The sequence below is a fragment of the Penicillium griseofulvum genome, assembly GCF_001561935.1.
Source record: "Penicillium griseofulvum strain PG3 chromosome Unknown contig_80, whole genome shotgun sequence".
In the NCBI taxonomy this organism is placed as follows: Eukaryota; Fungi; Ascomycota; class Eurotiomycetes; order Eurotiales; family Aspergillaceae; genus Penicillium; species Penicillium griseofulvum.
The window spans coordinates 4130923-4145453 of NW_024467471.1; the positions used below are offsets into that span (position 1 = coordinate 4130923).

The window sequence follows — 14531 nt, forward strand, 5'->3', positions numbered from 1 at the left end:
GGTGCCGTCCAGATATTAATCACGCTTCAGATGATAAAAATCGCATTCCTTTCGACAAAATATATATTGTCAACTGTTCTAATTTAGAGCATATACGGATTTCAAATAGTGAAATAAACCCACAAGAGTATCTAATTCATGGTGGTGGTACACCATCTGACCAGTTTAGATTCCAGCCCTGGTCAAGTCCGAGGTCAACACTGTGGTTTGGCCACATATACTGCCCAAAATCATCAAACAGTCCACTAAATGCGTTGAACTCCAGGGTGGCATATGGGTTTGTCACTGTTTCAGCTCTCGAAAGCAATGACTCGTCTGGATATCCAGGCATCGTAGGTGTAAGAGGAGCACCATTCAAGGAATCAGTGTTGGTGTTGGTACTTGGTCCACATTCAGGGTCAGACACTGGCGTTGTATAGAGCTGACTGGGGCATTGTGCCGAAGAAGAAGCCTCCGACCCATTCGTTCCTAATACTATCGATGGCTGCTCCTTGATTTTGTGGCGACCTTTGGAGAATTTGGTTCCTGCACTGACTGTGATAGTACCAAAATAGGGCACTGTGATTTTACAGCTCGATATGGAGCTCCAATCGGGCTTAAAATCTCTGGTATCGAAGATGGTGCCGAGGATGTTCGCAGACTCGGCAGCAACTGAGCCTCCAAGCTGTGTTGCTGCCAGACGAAGGGTCTCGATGACCTTCTTTACCATATCCCAGTCTTGTTCATCTTGATATTTACTGTGATCTGGGCTCTCATCGGAATAACCTTCCAGGTGTATTATCATAAGAAGACAGAGCGTGAACGCCATAAAGTCAATCATTTTGCACAAAGAGGGTTTGGCGATGGATCGGAGGGCCTTGTATAAACTGAGTCCTTCTCTTGCAGATTGGATTGCAATCGTGTGGCAAGGACGGAATTGAGGCTCATCGGGGGATTGCAGCATTAATGGGAGATGGAGAAGAGCACGCAGTAACTTGAGCATGAATTGCAACGGGACCCTCTCATTGTAGTGTTCCTGTTTCTCGTTTTGGCAGGGCTCTGCGGCTTGGTAGCGGCTTGGCATAGATGCCCAAGAATCCTGCAGCTCTTGATCCAGTTGTAATGTCGCTGCCAGAGTCATCTTGGAAGAGTCTTGGTTTCGATCAACCATATGCCCCGTGATAATGCCAATGCGCAACATGTATTCCTCGGGAGCTGATAGGTTTGACTTGAGGCGTTGCTCTGCCTGTGGCAAAAAGAATTGATCTGCGATACCATAAGGCAGGCCAAGAATCAAACTTAGGAATCGATCAGATGTTGCCAGGGAACACCATAATTTCAAGCGCCTTTCATATAGAGAATCCCTTGGCATTGGAACCTTAGTGGACAGATGCATTCCGGCTAGATGGGCAAACTCGATTGCCCGGCGGATGACCAGCCAAGCCTTCCGGAGCCGGCCATCAGTCAAGTGAGCCCTTTGGAGCAACATCTGGCATTCTATACCGGGCAAGGTAGCCGCGAAGTCGTCATCACGGACAATTAAACGGTCCACAATCTCAATGCATTTTGCATAGAACCTTTGAGGTTCAAATGGCACGATTAAAGCATTAAAGTCAAATGTAGACGGGGCATGGATCGCACTGATGCATAGGCACACGAGTGCCTTAGCGACTTCGGCAGGAGCCACTCGTGTATCGCGGCAATGTTCATTAAAAATGAGTCGGTCGACATCTCGATCGAACAACTCTGGGAAATTATCGTGCCACACGAACCAATAGAAGGACGCGTTCAATATATTATTCATATCCTCTGCGGGGGGAAGGAGAGAAATGAGTTCGGCGCGCACAGCTTCGGCCTTTGGCGACATGTCCTGAACACCGGCGAATTTATCATTATTCGATGAGTCCTTTTCATGGCTCACGAGATAGTTATCAAACAACTGTAGGACAGGCGCATTGCAAATCTGGTCACTGGACGGGCCAAGTTCGTCTGGCTCGGTAGCCAGTGGCCCTGAATTGGGTTGTACACTGTCCGCTGTATAATGGTATAATGTCAGTCACGCGGCATCAGTTCTCACGCATCCCGGATATACCAACATTGATTTGTCGCATCGTGCTCGCGAGGCCGAGCTCTAGATTCCTGTTGGTCTAGTCGCTTGGTTAACCCCTCTACAAGGTTCTCCAGGTGCGCAACACGCTCGCGGAGACTGTACGGTTGTTCGCCTAGTTGGGGGCTCCGCTGATAGCCGGATAATGGAGGGCTAATAACCATATGTTCTTGATCAACACATTTCGTACCTCTGGACCGACACTCATTACAGACTGCCGGGCGACTGGGATGAAATGTGCATCGAATCTTGCGTCGCCGACCTATAAGTGAAAGCTATTAGCGCATATATATAAAATTTATTACTTGACACATACACTCTGTGCAACTTCTGGTCCCCTTTCTCATCCTCTTCCGTGGTAGTTCCTGGTTTGCCGAGGATTCCATCTTAATCAGTGCAGTTGAGATTCAAGAATAAGACCATCCGCTGACGTTGTGTTGTTAGAGAAGTAGATCAAATCAGTGATGGAGGTTGTGCAGCATCGTCTTGTGGGCGAGGAAGATAACAGAACAAGGGGGCACAACAGCTTTAAACCTTCAAGATAGCCTAGAACTCAGATATAAATCCTACGTAATCTTAAACAAAAGAACAAAAAAAGGAGTCTAAGAGTCCACAGCTTGATCAGTTGGTGGTTCTCATAGATGTTCGTCCGTCAAGTTCGGCCGAGGTGGTACGATATTTCGTCCGGACCAATCAGATGCAATACGGGATTTCCGTTAAGTCCGTCGGAGTTTATACTATCAGACAGTGTTAAAGATATTTATTCTACCTGTTTTTTTTTTTTTTTTTTTTTTTTTCTATATCCCCTTTTAATACATCTCTATCCATCTTTTTCTTCATCAGTCTACCAAGCACCGAGAGGATGCAGATACTGTATCATATCCTAAAGATTTTTATTCTTCCTGTTTTTTTTTTTTTTTTTTTTTTTTTTCTATATCCCCTTGTAATACATCTCTATCCATCTTTATCTTCATCAGTCTACCAAGCACCGAGAGGATGCAGATACTGTATCATATCCGCTGCCTGTAGTTTATGGTAGTTCTGCCCAGGGTGGTAATGATTCCACCAAATGCACGAGGTGCCATTCTCATTGAAACAAGTGGCATTTGGAAATCCATATGTCTGAGGATCGTCCAAGATCTTTGGCATAAAGGACCAGGTATCGTAAAGAACGACAGTAGTCTATTATCAGGTCAGTTTAGTGAAAATAACTTAAAGAGGTCAACACGTACGTCGGTGTGACTTGACTTGAAGTCATTAATCATTGATTGAAGGCCACTGTTGTAAGCCTTCACCCACATAGCGTATAGTTTGACGGCTTCTGGTCCCTCTTTGATGATCATAGGACTCCGATCTGTAGGCGGGACATTGAGGAAAAGGAACTTCCGTCCGCCAGACGCATATATTTTCTCGACAAGACATCTGTACTGGGCCATTAATGTCGGCACAAGTACACTAGGTTGAGTGTCTTGATGACCCCAGCCGATACTATATATTGAAAACATTAGAACATAACCAGCAACAGGGTATTGAGGAGCAATACTCATTGATTCCAATCCAGAACCCAAACACCGCATTATTTGAGGACCACGGTGCAGATACAGGCTTCTTGCTATATGCTAACTCAAAGTCCCGGACTTGCGTTGTCACATCCTTGACCTTGGTATCGACAATAGTGTTGTCGATTGTCGCTCCTCCAACTGCGAAGTTGTAGCTGAGTACTGGCGAGGCATTATATGTGGTGGTCAGGTATCCGACCCAATTGGTACCACCACTCGTTGTACCGGTCCCTATTTGGCTTCATAAGTATTTTGATTAACCCTTACTTATTCAGATGAATAGCACTCACCTAGCGTCGGGTTTCCCATCGGGTTCGTGGTAGATGGCTGTGTGCCATCGACAGCGAACTCGGTCTGGGTGTATGAATCCCCGCTGTGTAGGTCATTAAGCTTCTGTCCGATGAATTAAGGCCAATTGGATATCTTACAATGTAAAAAAATAAGTTGGTACATCTTGAGATTCCAAGGGCGTGGCAACTACAGAACCAAGATCATCTCGCTGCTTCATGGTGGCATAGAATATCGCACTCTTTGAAAATAACAAAAATGCCAGGAAGGTCCGCTACATATACCTTGGCTTTTTCCTTATATATATATATATATAAATATATTGTAGGATCTGGTTCCTTTTATCCGGTATTGTTTGTGGAGCTTTCCCTAATCTATTTAATATAATCATAGGCTGCATTTCTCCATTTCCCCGGGTTGGCTGGTTTTTTGAAGTTATTACTGGGTAACTACAGAGTACACTAATGAACGTGAACTGCGTAAGCGAGCGTTTGATAACGTAGTGGGTTCAAGTTGATTGACCTCAATCTAGCCCTGTAGAAGGCGTGATAAGAAATTATACGTGGAACTAGATGAATGATCCCAACCCTCTGCTTATAATACATTCCAGTTCAAGATGCAAATCCTAGTAAAACTATCGGCTTGGCTATGGGAGAATTTTAAGGTAAGGGTTAAGACATCTGGAGGAACAAGGCTTGTATCCTTCTCAAGTTTTACCCCCGCACTTCGTATCGGAGGAGAGAAGTCCGACTAGATTTATACTAGTTTGGCGCTATTCGAGACGAGATTAATACATTGATATGAAAAGCAGTTGTGATTATAACTTAGCATTTTACCCATTCAAGGCGGATCTTGGTAGAGTCATGCTAACGTATCACCATATACTAAGTGCTACAGATGCCACTTCCATGTATAACTTTGCATATTGAACTAGCACTTCTCATAATACGGAATAGACCAAACACAGTTCACATTGTATTTCTTGAACGATAAGAGAACACTAAGTTTACAGTGTTCTTCGGCAAGGAACGAACTGTGATTTTCACGGAAGTAGAGGAAGATGGACGAGGCAGGCGTCGATGCGATTTCGATTAGGTATGTACCTAGATTCTAGATTCGTTCTTATATAATAGACCAATTGAGGCCAGTAGGATAACATACATTGACTTGCACATGGAATAAAATTATATATGAGCCTAGGAAGAATTTGATCTGAATACATTTTCACGAGAGTGGAGAAATGAAAGAAAATCCGACTACATCTCCAAGACAGTAGAGGTACATGAACAAGATTCAAGCGAAAACTCCGGTTTACCCCCGGATCCCTCGTGCTGATCGATGATTCCCGCGCTGTGGAATAAAAGGTGCCAAAACAAACAAGATGGTAAAGAAAAGGGGTTCATAATACAAGGGTCAGACATTTCGTCTGTCTGGCCATGGGTGTGAGCGGACCGTTTACTCGACGACACGGGTAATCAGACCAGTGGCGACGGTGCGGCCACCCTCACGGATGTTGAAGCGCTGACCGGGCTCGGCAGCAACAGGGTGGTGAGTCTTGAGGATCATCTCAACATTGTCGCCGGGTTGGACACGTCTGGCCATATCGCCATCGGGGAAGCTGAGATCACCAGCCTCATCTAGAGCATAGTTAGTATCCCTTCTATCGATTTGATACTATATTAGAGTGGCGGGAATCGAACTTACCAGCAGTACGGATGTAGACCTGGGGGCGGTAGTTGGCACCGAAACCAGTACGGCGACCACCCTCAGCCTCGGTCAAGACGTACATGGACACGAGGAACTTGTTGTTGGCCTTGGTGCTGTTAGGGGCAGCAACGACCATGCCGCGGCGGATGTCCTCACGGCGGACACCACGGAGCAGGAGACCGGAGTTGTCACCGGCACGGGACTCGTCACAGGACTTCTTGAAAGTCTCAATGTCGGTAACCTTGGTCTTGATGGGGTTGCCGGAGTCAGTGGCACCGACAATTTCAACCTCAGTATCCTTCTTCAGGAGACCACGCTCAACACGGCCAGAGACAACAGTACCACGACCCGGAATAGAGAAGACTTCCTCGACGGACATAAGGAAAGGCTTATCCATGTCACGCTCGGGGGTAGGGATCCAAGTGTCCACGGCCTTCATGAGCTTGTCAATCTGCTCAGTACCAATATCGGGGCGACGGTCCTCGAGGGCGCAGAGAGCAGAGCCGAAGACGATAGGAGTCTCCTCACCCTCGAATCCGTAGGAGGAAAGCAGCTCACGCATCTCGAGCTCGACGAGCTCAAGCATCTCGGGGTCCTCGACAGCGTCGACCTTGTTAACGAACACAACAATCTTCTGAACACCGACTTGACGGGCAAGTAGCAAGTGCTCACGGGTCTGGGGCCTATTGCGTGATTTGCGTCAGCACATTATTCAAACTGGCTTTCTAGATTTAGGGCCGTACATCTGACCATCGGAGGCAGCAACGACGACAATGGCACCATCCATGTTGGCGGCACCAGTAATCATGTTCTTAATGTAATCGGCGTGACCGGGGCAGTCGACGTGGGCGTAGTGACGGTCCTCAGTTGCAAACTCAATGTGGGCAGTCGAGATGGTGATACCACGCTTGCGCTCCTCAGGGGCCTTGTCAATGGAGGCATAGTCGAGGAAGTTGGCAAGACCCTTGGAGGCCTGGTGCTTGGTGATGGCGGCAGTCAGGGTAGTCTATGGGCGTAGGGGTTAAATTCGATCCTCGGATAGCGGAGACATCGGAACAAGTCGCGAATAGCTTACCTTGCCGTGATCGACGTGACCAATGGTACCTAAAAAATGGCTGTTAGCATGGATATGGGTGATGCGCCAGGGACAGGGTCTTACCAATGTTCACGTGGGGCTTGTTACGCTCGAAAGCAGTAGCCAATCCACGGCTGGCCACCTTGTTGCTGAAGACATGGTGGACGGGGTTGACGGTAGTCGGACGCAGCAGGGAGGACCGGCTGGTGCGCGCCAGAAGGTTCAATGAACGGGAGATGGACGACATCTTGGTTCAATCGAAACAAAAACGATGGAACAAGAACAAAAAGAAAGGATTGAACAGATGGAGTAAGGATGGAAGAGAAGAAACCCAGATCAACACCAAATTTTTTAGGTAGATGGCTTCCGGGATGAATGGATCCTCAGGGCAGGCTTAGTCATCAACCAATCACCGGGCCTCGAATTACGGATAGAATATGTTGTAGATGTTGAACATCGGAGATAAAACATCAATGTATTTATGTGTGTTGCTTGACGATCAGTGGCATTGTCTCAATTTGGAGGGTTTTAATGGTCGAAGCTCTCTAGCGCACTTGCAACTTGAAGTATGGAGTGACACTAGGTATCATGGTGTACGGATCCAACGCATTCATGTCCTTAGATCCTGAAATGGTTGAATAATCTAACAGTGATAACAAATAGCGCTAGTTATACAACTGTTGACATGTTATACAATTCGATGTGATATAATATACATGCGTAGTGCTGTCCTCTAGTTAATCTTCTGTGCAGTAATCCTAAGTTGCTTTCCCGGTTCTCCCTCCATTGCCTTGGTCTGAGTTCCACCAGCCTCTCTGATTGTGTCCAACACACTCTGCATGACCTGTTTGATCTCATCAACTGTGGGGTTGCGCTTGCGCTTTTTGGTGGTCAATAGGATTTCCACCCTGCGGCCTTTCTCCAAAAAGGTTGAGAGTTGCTTCAGGCGGTGTGACAGGTCATGGGCATCAATTGCCCAGTTGAGCTCAATTTGTTTGAATATAACCTTGGTCTCGCGAGCTGACTTTGCTTTGGCCTTTTCATGTGCTCGCACTTCTTTCTTATTGTATATCTTGCAAACTGGCGGGTTGTCATGGTCTCCTTCTTGCACCTGAAGAAGAAAGAACTCGGCATGGTCAAAGCTTTCAAGGACATCCTCTAGTCTGGTCGGAGGGTCGAGGTCGCCTTCATCATTCACAACTTGGACAAATGACGCACGGATCGCTTCGTTTATCGGGGGTTTCTCGACAGGTGGTCGATATTCGCGAAGCTTTAGACAACGGGATTGTTGGAAAAACCGACTCTGGGGGGCATTCTGAAGAAGCTTGAATGAAAGAATGCCAACTCTGGGAGTGCGAACGGATGCGGTGAATATTTGGCGGAGGACCTGGGTGGATGACAGGAGACCGCGTGTGTGGTTCATATTGTCAGCTGGGAGCTGGAACTGCAGTACGAGTCGTTGAGGGAAGGCAGGGTTCGCCAAGGAGGAGAAATATGGTGGGTTGCAACGATAAAATACAGAGGAGATTGAGTTGAACAGTTGATGATGGCCGCTAAATACGGGGAAGTCGAGTCCGGCTGAATGCAAACACGACAAACATGAACCACCTTGCTGGGCACGACTGTATCTACATACCAACCTTAGAAGCTTCGATGCTTCCGGCCAAATCATGATACTTATGTGCATATCAAGTAGTCTGGAATTACTGCCTAGCAAGAATATCCGGCATCCAACGCGGATTAAAAACCAGTCATCTTGACGTACGGTGAATAAACATTTCTCTCTCAGTCGGGGGAGTAGGGACATACTGCCCAGATGACTTTGAATAAATTGATCAATTATGTATTATAAGCTAGCAACGCAAGTTGCACTTTGTAGGACATTGAGACTTGGTAGACATAACTTTGTAGTTTTATATCATACATTCCTAACGTGCGCAGATTTTGGATGGTCTGGACAGAGTCCGGAGTACATCCATGCATGTATTCAACGCCACATCTGCGCCACAACCATGAAACCCTGAATCTCCTTTCCTCCTGACAATTTCCCTTTTTACATCCACCACTTTTTTTCTTCAAAGACTGGCTTGGTGTTTTTGGAGGACATTGGGATCAATGGTCGCTTATTTTTTTAATCCTTTCTCTTAACCTCGTACGATCGTTCACCCATTCTTTTGGCAGCGACAAACGCCACCTGTCACTACACCTTTATAATTCGACAACTGCTCGAATGTCGACTGGAGTCGACAAGGAAACCCATAACAGCAAATCTGACAACATACATTCATCCAGCCGTCACCGCTCCATCTCCCGTGGCAACATACCTGCTATCTCGCAGCCTATTCAGTCCAACCAAATTCCCGACAAACAACAACCCGTCAACATGGCGCAGACACAGAGATCGCGTTACTTGAAGACGGGGGCAATCATTGCCTTCATTTTCATGGTTTTGATGTGGCTTTCCCCATCCCAGCCGAGTGCTTCGAGTCTTACCAACGGTCGGTGTTCCCCTTGCGCGCTGCCGTTCGCAGAACTGATTATTTGCAGAGCAACCACCTTCAAATGGTGGCGCGTCCACTTCGAGAGTATGCACCAAGCCATTTGATTCCTCCAAGCCTCTTATTCAATACGCTCTTATGATCGATGCTGGTAGCACTGGATCCCGGATTCATGTATACCGATTCAACAACTGCGGCCCTACTCCAGAACTTGAGAACGAGGTGTTCGAACAAACGAAACCGAAGGAAGGAGGCTCCGGTCTCAGTTCTTTTAGAGAGGATGCTGAGGGTGCAGCCATGAGTCTAGACCCTCTTATGGATGTCGCTGTGAAGTCGGTTCCTGAAGAGTACAGATCGTGTTCTCCTGTTGCCGTCAAGGCCACCGCCGGACTTCGTCTTCTAGGTCCTGAAATGAGCGACAAGATTCTGGAAGCTGTTAGACACCGCCTGGAGACCGTCTACCCCTTCCCCGTTGTGTCCAAGGAGAAGGGCGGTGTCCAGATCATGGATGGTTCGGACGAAGGTGTCTACGCTTGGATTACAACGAACTACCTGTTGGGCAAGATCGGTGGCCCGGATGAGACTCCCACGGCTGCTATCTTTGATCTAGGTGGCGGTTCGACTCAGATCGTCTTCCAGCCTACCTTTGAGCAGAGCAAGGCTGGTGGTATGCCGGAGCACCTCGCCGCCGGTGACCACAAGTATGACCTTAACTTCGGTGGACGCCAATTCGAGCTGTACCAGCACTCCCATCTAGGATACGGTCTCATGTCCGCTCGTGAGGCCATGAACACCGTCGTCGTGGAGGCGATGCTAGCCCAGAGCCCCAAGGACCTGACCTGGGTTGAACAGCCCATCACTAACCCCTGCATTGGCCCTGGAATGAAGAAGAAAGTTACACTCAAATTCCCCGCTGACCATCCTCTGGGGCCTAAAGTCGAAGTGATCATGGTCGGCCCGAAGGACAAGTCTATGGCCGCCCAGTGCCGTGGTATCGCCGAGAAGATTCTGAAGAAGAACACCGACTGCAAGCTTGCGCCCTGCTCCTTCAACGGCGTGCACCAGCCCTCTCTCGCGAAGACTTTCGCCCGAGAGGACGTTTACATTTTCTCTTATTTCTTCGACCGCACCGCTCCTCTCGGCATGCCCGAATCTTTCACTCTGGATGAGCTTAGCCAGCTGACATCCACCGTTTGCGCTGGCGAGAGCGAGTGGAAGGGTTTCGAGGCCGTCAAGTTTGAGGGTGAGGATAATGCGCTCGTGCAACTTCGGGATCGTCCGGATTGGTGCATGGACCTCAGCTTCATGATGGGTCTGCTGCACACTGGTTACGAAATGCCCCTGTCCCGCGAGGTCAAGATCGCCAAGAAGATCAAGAACAACGAGCTGGGCTGGTGTCTTGGTGCGAGGTTAGTTCACCCCTTCCTATCTCTTTTTAATCAGTATACTGACCTGCTATAGCTTGCCTCTCCTGAGCCAGGAATCTGGCTGGACTTGCCGTATCAAGGAAGTGGTCTAAGCAACGAGACGGCGAAACGCAAAATTATCACTTTTTAATAACGTCATTCGATCATAGTGTGTGATGGGTTCATGCATATATAGAGATTCGCGATATGCTTGTGTTTTGTTTCACTATTTTCTTTTTCTTCCATGTCTCTTATCTAGACTTGATTTCTGACGAGGTGCATACATAGGGAATGAATGTATGGTTATTTTTTTCAATTGGTTTGCTGCCACCTGTGTAGGGGGAAAAACAAAGAATTCGACGCTAAATGATAACACGGAGCCCACGATATGCAAATAAATGTCAAGCCAGTAAATCGCCATGATTAAATCAAGACAACACATCCATCTTAACCAAATGTCATAATGGCACATCACCAAACTAAACAAGTGTTTACTGAGCCATCTCCTCGATTGATGGCTTATCGGTATGCGACTTCTTATTCTTGCCTCCCATAAGCTTCCCAATGATATCTGAGTCGTTCACCTCCTGGGGGGTCTTCCCAGCCCTAGTGGCACCCTTAGACTCTTCGCTATCACTCTCCTCATCACTCGAAGAATCACCATCGCGTTTCTCTTCTAGAACCCCAAGACCAAGATCCTAAAATCGATTAGCAAAGCCGATCGAAATCACCAAGCACAAGCAATAAACCTTACCATTTCAATATACTGCTCCCCATTTTCATCTGCATTATCGAGAACCAGATCCCCAGCCTTTCCAGCTTCAATCTGCCTCTGCAAATCCTCATTTGCATCCTTCATCTTCGGCAAGAAAGCGTTGAGCCGCGACAAAATTTCCGAATCAGCTTTCATGCGATGTATGCGCGGTTTCGGGCGGCCAGCGATGTGAGGTAGTGAAGAGGAGGGATCAGAGGAGTGAGCATTGGTGCTCGAATCTCCGGGATGATTCATTTCTTGGTCTGAATGTTGTTCGTCTTCACCTTCACTCTCGCTGTCATCATCCGAAGATGAGCCCGAGGAAGAGGTTGGATCGGAGTCGGATAATTGAACAGATCTGGCGCGCTGTCTATGGGATGCGGTGCGGTCTGTTAGGTTGAGGGATTGTAAAGAGGGATTGCTTCCAGCAGCCTCAGATCTTGTCGTTGCTTTGGACATGTTTTGGGTGTTCGGAAGTATGTGGTTTGCTGGGAGCCGCAGAGACTTTTGGAGGATTCTGATGTTGATGTGGGATATGAGGGTTAGAAGGGGTGCTGGTAAAATATAGCAAGGTTTTTTTATATGACTAAATGTGGTCTTAGTGTCCAATAGCCCGCAGGTTTTGTCTGTGTGTTGGAAAAGTGGAAGTTGGCGAGTCTGCTTGGAGGGCATTTTCAACTTTTTTCCAAGGTTGGGTGGAGAACTGATAACGGATAAGCTTATCGACTATCGATGGAAGGTCCATCCATGGATGGGTGCATCTTATGAGGTCGACGACGATCTAGGTAGGTACATCAGCCTTGAGTGATTTTGAGCCTCAGTTTAGACGGAATACTTGAGAGCAGATTGTAGATGGTAAGGATATTCAAATTGTTTATAGTCCATTGGACCTTACATCTTATTATTACAAGGTACTATGTAGTTTAATAAAAAGCAAGCCGGTTGGTAAAACACCTGCAAATCATCGGCTCCGGTTTCTTCTGCGACTTCGACTTCGCCGTCGACTTGGGCTTCTTCGTCGGCTAGGGCTCCTTCGTCGGCTAGGGCTCCTTCGGCGACTAGGGCTCCTTCGGCGACTAGGGGTTCGTCGACGAGGCCGACGACCATCAGGATCCTTCTCTTTGTCTTTTTCCTTTTCTGTCTCCTTCTCCTTTTCTTTTTCTATGCCAACCTCAAGATCTCCCTCTTTTCCTTGAGTCGGATCCTTTTCCCGTTCAGATGCAGGTTTGTAGCGGTCAATGTCGGCTAACCGGGGTCGGGGTTCTCGATCTCGCTCTCGCTCTGGAGATCGGACCCGGCGGCGTGGTGACTTGCTCCGGTTGCTGGTGGAGGGCACGTAGCGGTCAATATCTAGAGTAGGGGAAGGGGAGCGACGCCGGGACCGAGACCGTCGTCGAGTAGATCGAGATCGTGACCGAGGGCGGTCGCGAGCACGAGGACGTGAGCGTGAGCGGCTGCGAGAACGTCGGCGTACGGGTGAGCGAGAGGGCCGACTGCGCCGAGGACGATAGTTGTCATGATCTCGGTCGCGGTTGCGGCTGCGGTCTCTGGACCGCGATCGATCCCGAATTCTATCTCTATCTCGGCCAACGCTGCGGTCCCGGTCACGCCGGCCGGTGGATCGACTGCGGCTGCGACGGCTTGGCCTGTAGCTTCCACCACCTCGCTCATCCCGGAAGTCACGGTAGCCACGACGTGCATCCATATCACGATCTCGAGACCTCACAGAAGCCTCCCGGGACCGTTGGCGTCGACGGTCTGTATCATAACGGGATGTGCGCCGTCGACGCGAACGACTACGGCTTCGATCCCGTGTCAAATGTCGGGTGCGATCACCACGGTCTGCAAATGAACCACGCCTTGCGTCAGTATCTCGGGATACACTAACTGCCCTGGTAGACGTATTGGAGAATCTGGAATCATTGGCGCTCTTGGCCGGCCCTAATGTTGATCCTGGCGGTTTCAGTCCGTTTTCGATAGCCTCGGCCTCTTCAAAGTCAAACTCGGGCTTCTGTCGAGCCTTGGCTGCAAGTTCTTCGCCTTCTTTCAAAAGCATTTGCAAAGCAGCCTCTTCAAGTGACTTCTCATCCACAAGGGGCGGCAGCACAGGAGTGGGAGCATTAGACGTAGATGACTTGTCGTGTTTTGAATCCCGTGGCCAAGGGGATAAACCACGGTCAGAGCGATAGGCCGGAGAGCGATCACGGAAACGGTCTCTATCTCGAGTTCGACTGCGGTCGCGGTCCCACCCTCGATATCGCTCCCTATCTTCTCGTCTTCGTCGCTCATATCTTTCATCCCGCTCTCGTTCTCGCTGCTCGTCGATAATTCGTTGCTCTTCGCGTTGGCGCTCACGATCAGCTCGCCGCTGTTCATCAATTTCCTTTCTCCGGGCCCGGTCTTCATCGTCTTTCTGACGTTCAAGTTCGCGCTTCTTTTTGCGTTCTTCATCCCTGATGCGTTTTTCCTCCTCCTCGATTTCCCTTTGTTTGCGCTCCTCTTCACGCCACACTTTTTCCCGCTCCTCTCGCAGGGCGCTGACGTAGGCTTCGTAATCTGCATCGGTTTTGTTCCCTAGCTCGAGTTCACGGGCGGCTACTTCCTCTCCAACATCCTGGCATCGGATCTCGCGAACACTTTCGAGGATAAAATCTAGGTGTTTGGACGCTAATTGGTCAATGGAGTCCTCCACGCTTTTGTAAACATCACCACGGTCTACCGCGCCCTCGATGAGTGTCGCTGCTTTTCCTCTCTCGCGGGACAACAGCGCCGGCTCGCGATCAATCTCTGACTCTGCAAGTGCGACCAACTTGTCGGTAAAATTGGTTCGAAGTTCCTGTTCGGATAGAATTAGCAGAGCGCAAAGGAATATGAATAATCTCTCGCAAGAACTATCTCAGAAAGCTGTCATACCCCGTCATTGAAGTCAGCCCATATCTGTTTGCGAACACTATCAAAGCCACCTTTCTTCTTGAATGAATGTAGGAGCTTGTCAATGACTGCATGCTGCGCGGCAGACAAGGGAAGGTCATCGGTCTTGAACTTCTTGCGCTTCACACTCTCGATATCAATAGGCTGTTTATCTGTAGGACGGACATCGTCTGCCCCCTGGGAATCATCCATTGTCTCATCAGAAGCCATGGTAACACGGTTGCCCT

General features: G+C 48.5%; 5 protein-coding genes across 5 annotated transcripts; 1 reads left to right on the top strand and 4 right to left on the bottom strand.

The window, feature by feature from the left end:
- Positions 1-136: 136 nt before the first annotated feature.
- On the bottom strand, positions 137-4153 carry PGRI_024960 (Esterase, SGNH hydrolase-type; the record flags this gene model as incomplete). The annotated part of the gene is made up of 9 exons (XM_040790209.1): positions 137-2013; positions 2076-2239; positions 2298-2348; positions 2403-2472; positions 3076-3268; positions 3319-3574; positions 3630-3876; positions 3936-4018; positions 4074-4153. The coding sequence occupies 9 exons, from the start codon at positions 4151-4153 to the stop codon at positions 137-139; spliced, it is 3021 nt and encodes a 1006-aa protein (XP_040647162.1).
- A 1235-nt stretch (positions 4154-5388) lies between these two features.
- Positions 5389-6962, bottom strand: PGRI_024970 (translation elongation factor Tu; the record flags this gene model as incomplete). Its single annotated transcript, XM_040790210.1, has 5 exons — positions 5389-5570; positions 5638-6323; positions 6384-6646; positions 6716-6744; positions 6800-6962. The coding sequence occupies 5 exons, from the start codon at positions 6960-6962 to the stop codon at positions 5389-5391; spliced, it is 1323 nt and encodes a 440-aa protein (XP_040647163.1).
- A 486-nt stretch (positions 6963-7448) lies between these two features.
- PGRI_024980 (putative translation initiation factor IF3) lies at positions 7449-8138 on the bottom strand (the record flags this gene model as incomplete). Its single annotated transcript, XM_040790211.1, has 1 exon — positions 7449-8138. One exon carries the CDS (start codon positions 8136-8138, stop codon positions 7449-7451), a length of 690 nt encoding a protein of 229 aa, XP_040647164.1.
- Positions 8139-8945: 807 nt separating this feature from the next.
- Positions 8946-10732, top strand: PGRI_024990 (guanosine diphosphatase; the record flags this gene model as incomplete). The annotated part of the gene is made up of 3 exons (XM_040790212.1): positions 8946-9213; positions 9263-10622; positions 10675-10732. 3 exons carry the CDS (start codon positions 8946-8948, stop codon positions 10730-10732), a joined length of 1686 nt encoding a protein of 561 aa, XP_040647165.1.
- A 378-nt stretch (positions 10733-11110) lies between these two features.
- PGRI_025000 (uncharacterized protein) lies at positions 11111-14514 on the bottom strand (the record flags this gene model as incomplete). Its single annotated transcript, XM_040790213.1, has 7 exons — positions 11111-11317; positions 11374-11890; positions 12326-12449; positions 12624-12695; positions 12756-13039; positions 13095-14209; positions 14287-14514. The coding sequence occupies 7 exons, from the start codon at positions 14512-14514 to the stop codon at positions 11111-11113; spliced, it is 2547 nt and encodes an 848-aa protein (XP_040647166.1).
- Between the last annotated feature and the right edge of the window lie 17 nt (positions 14515-14531).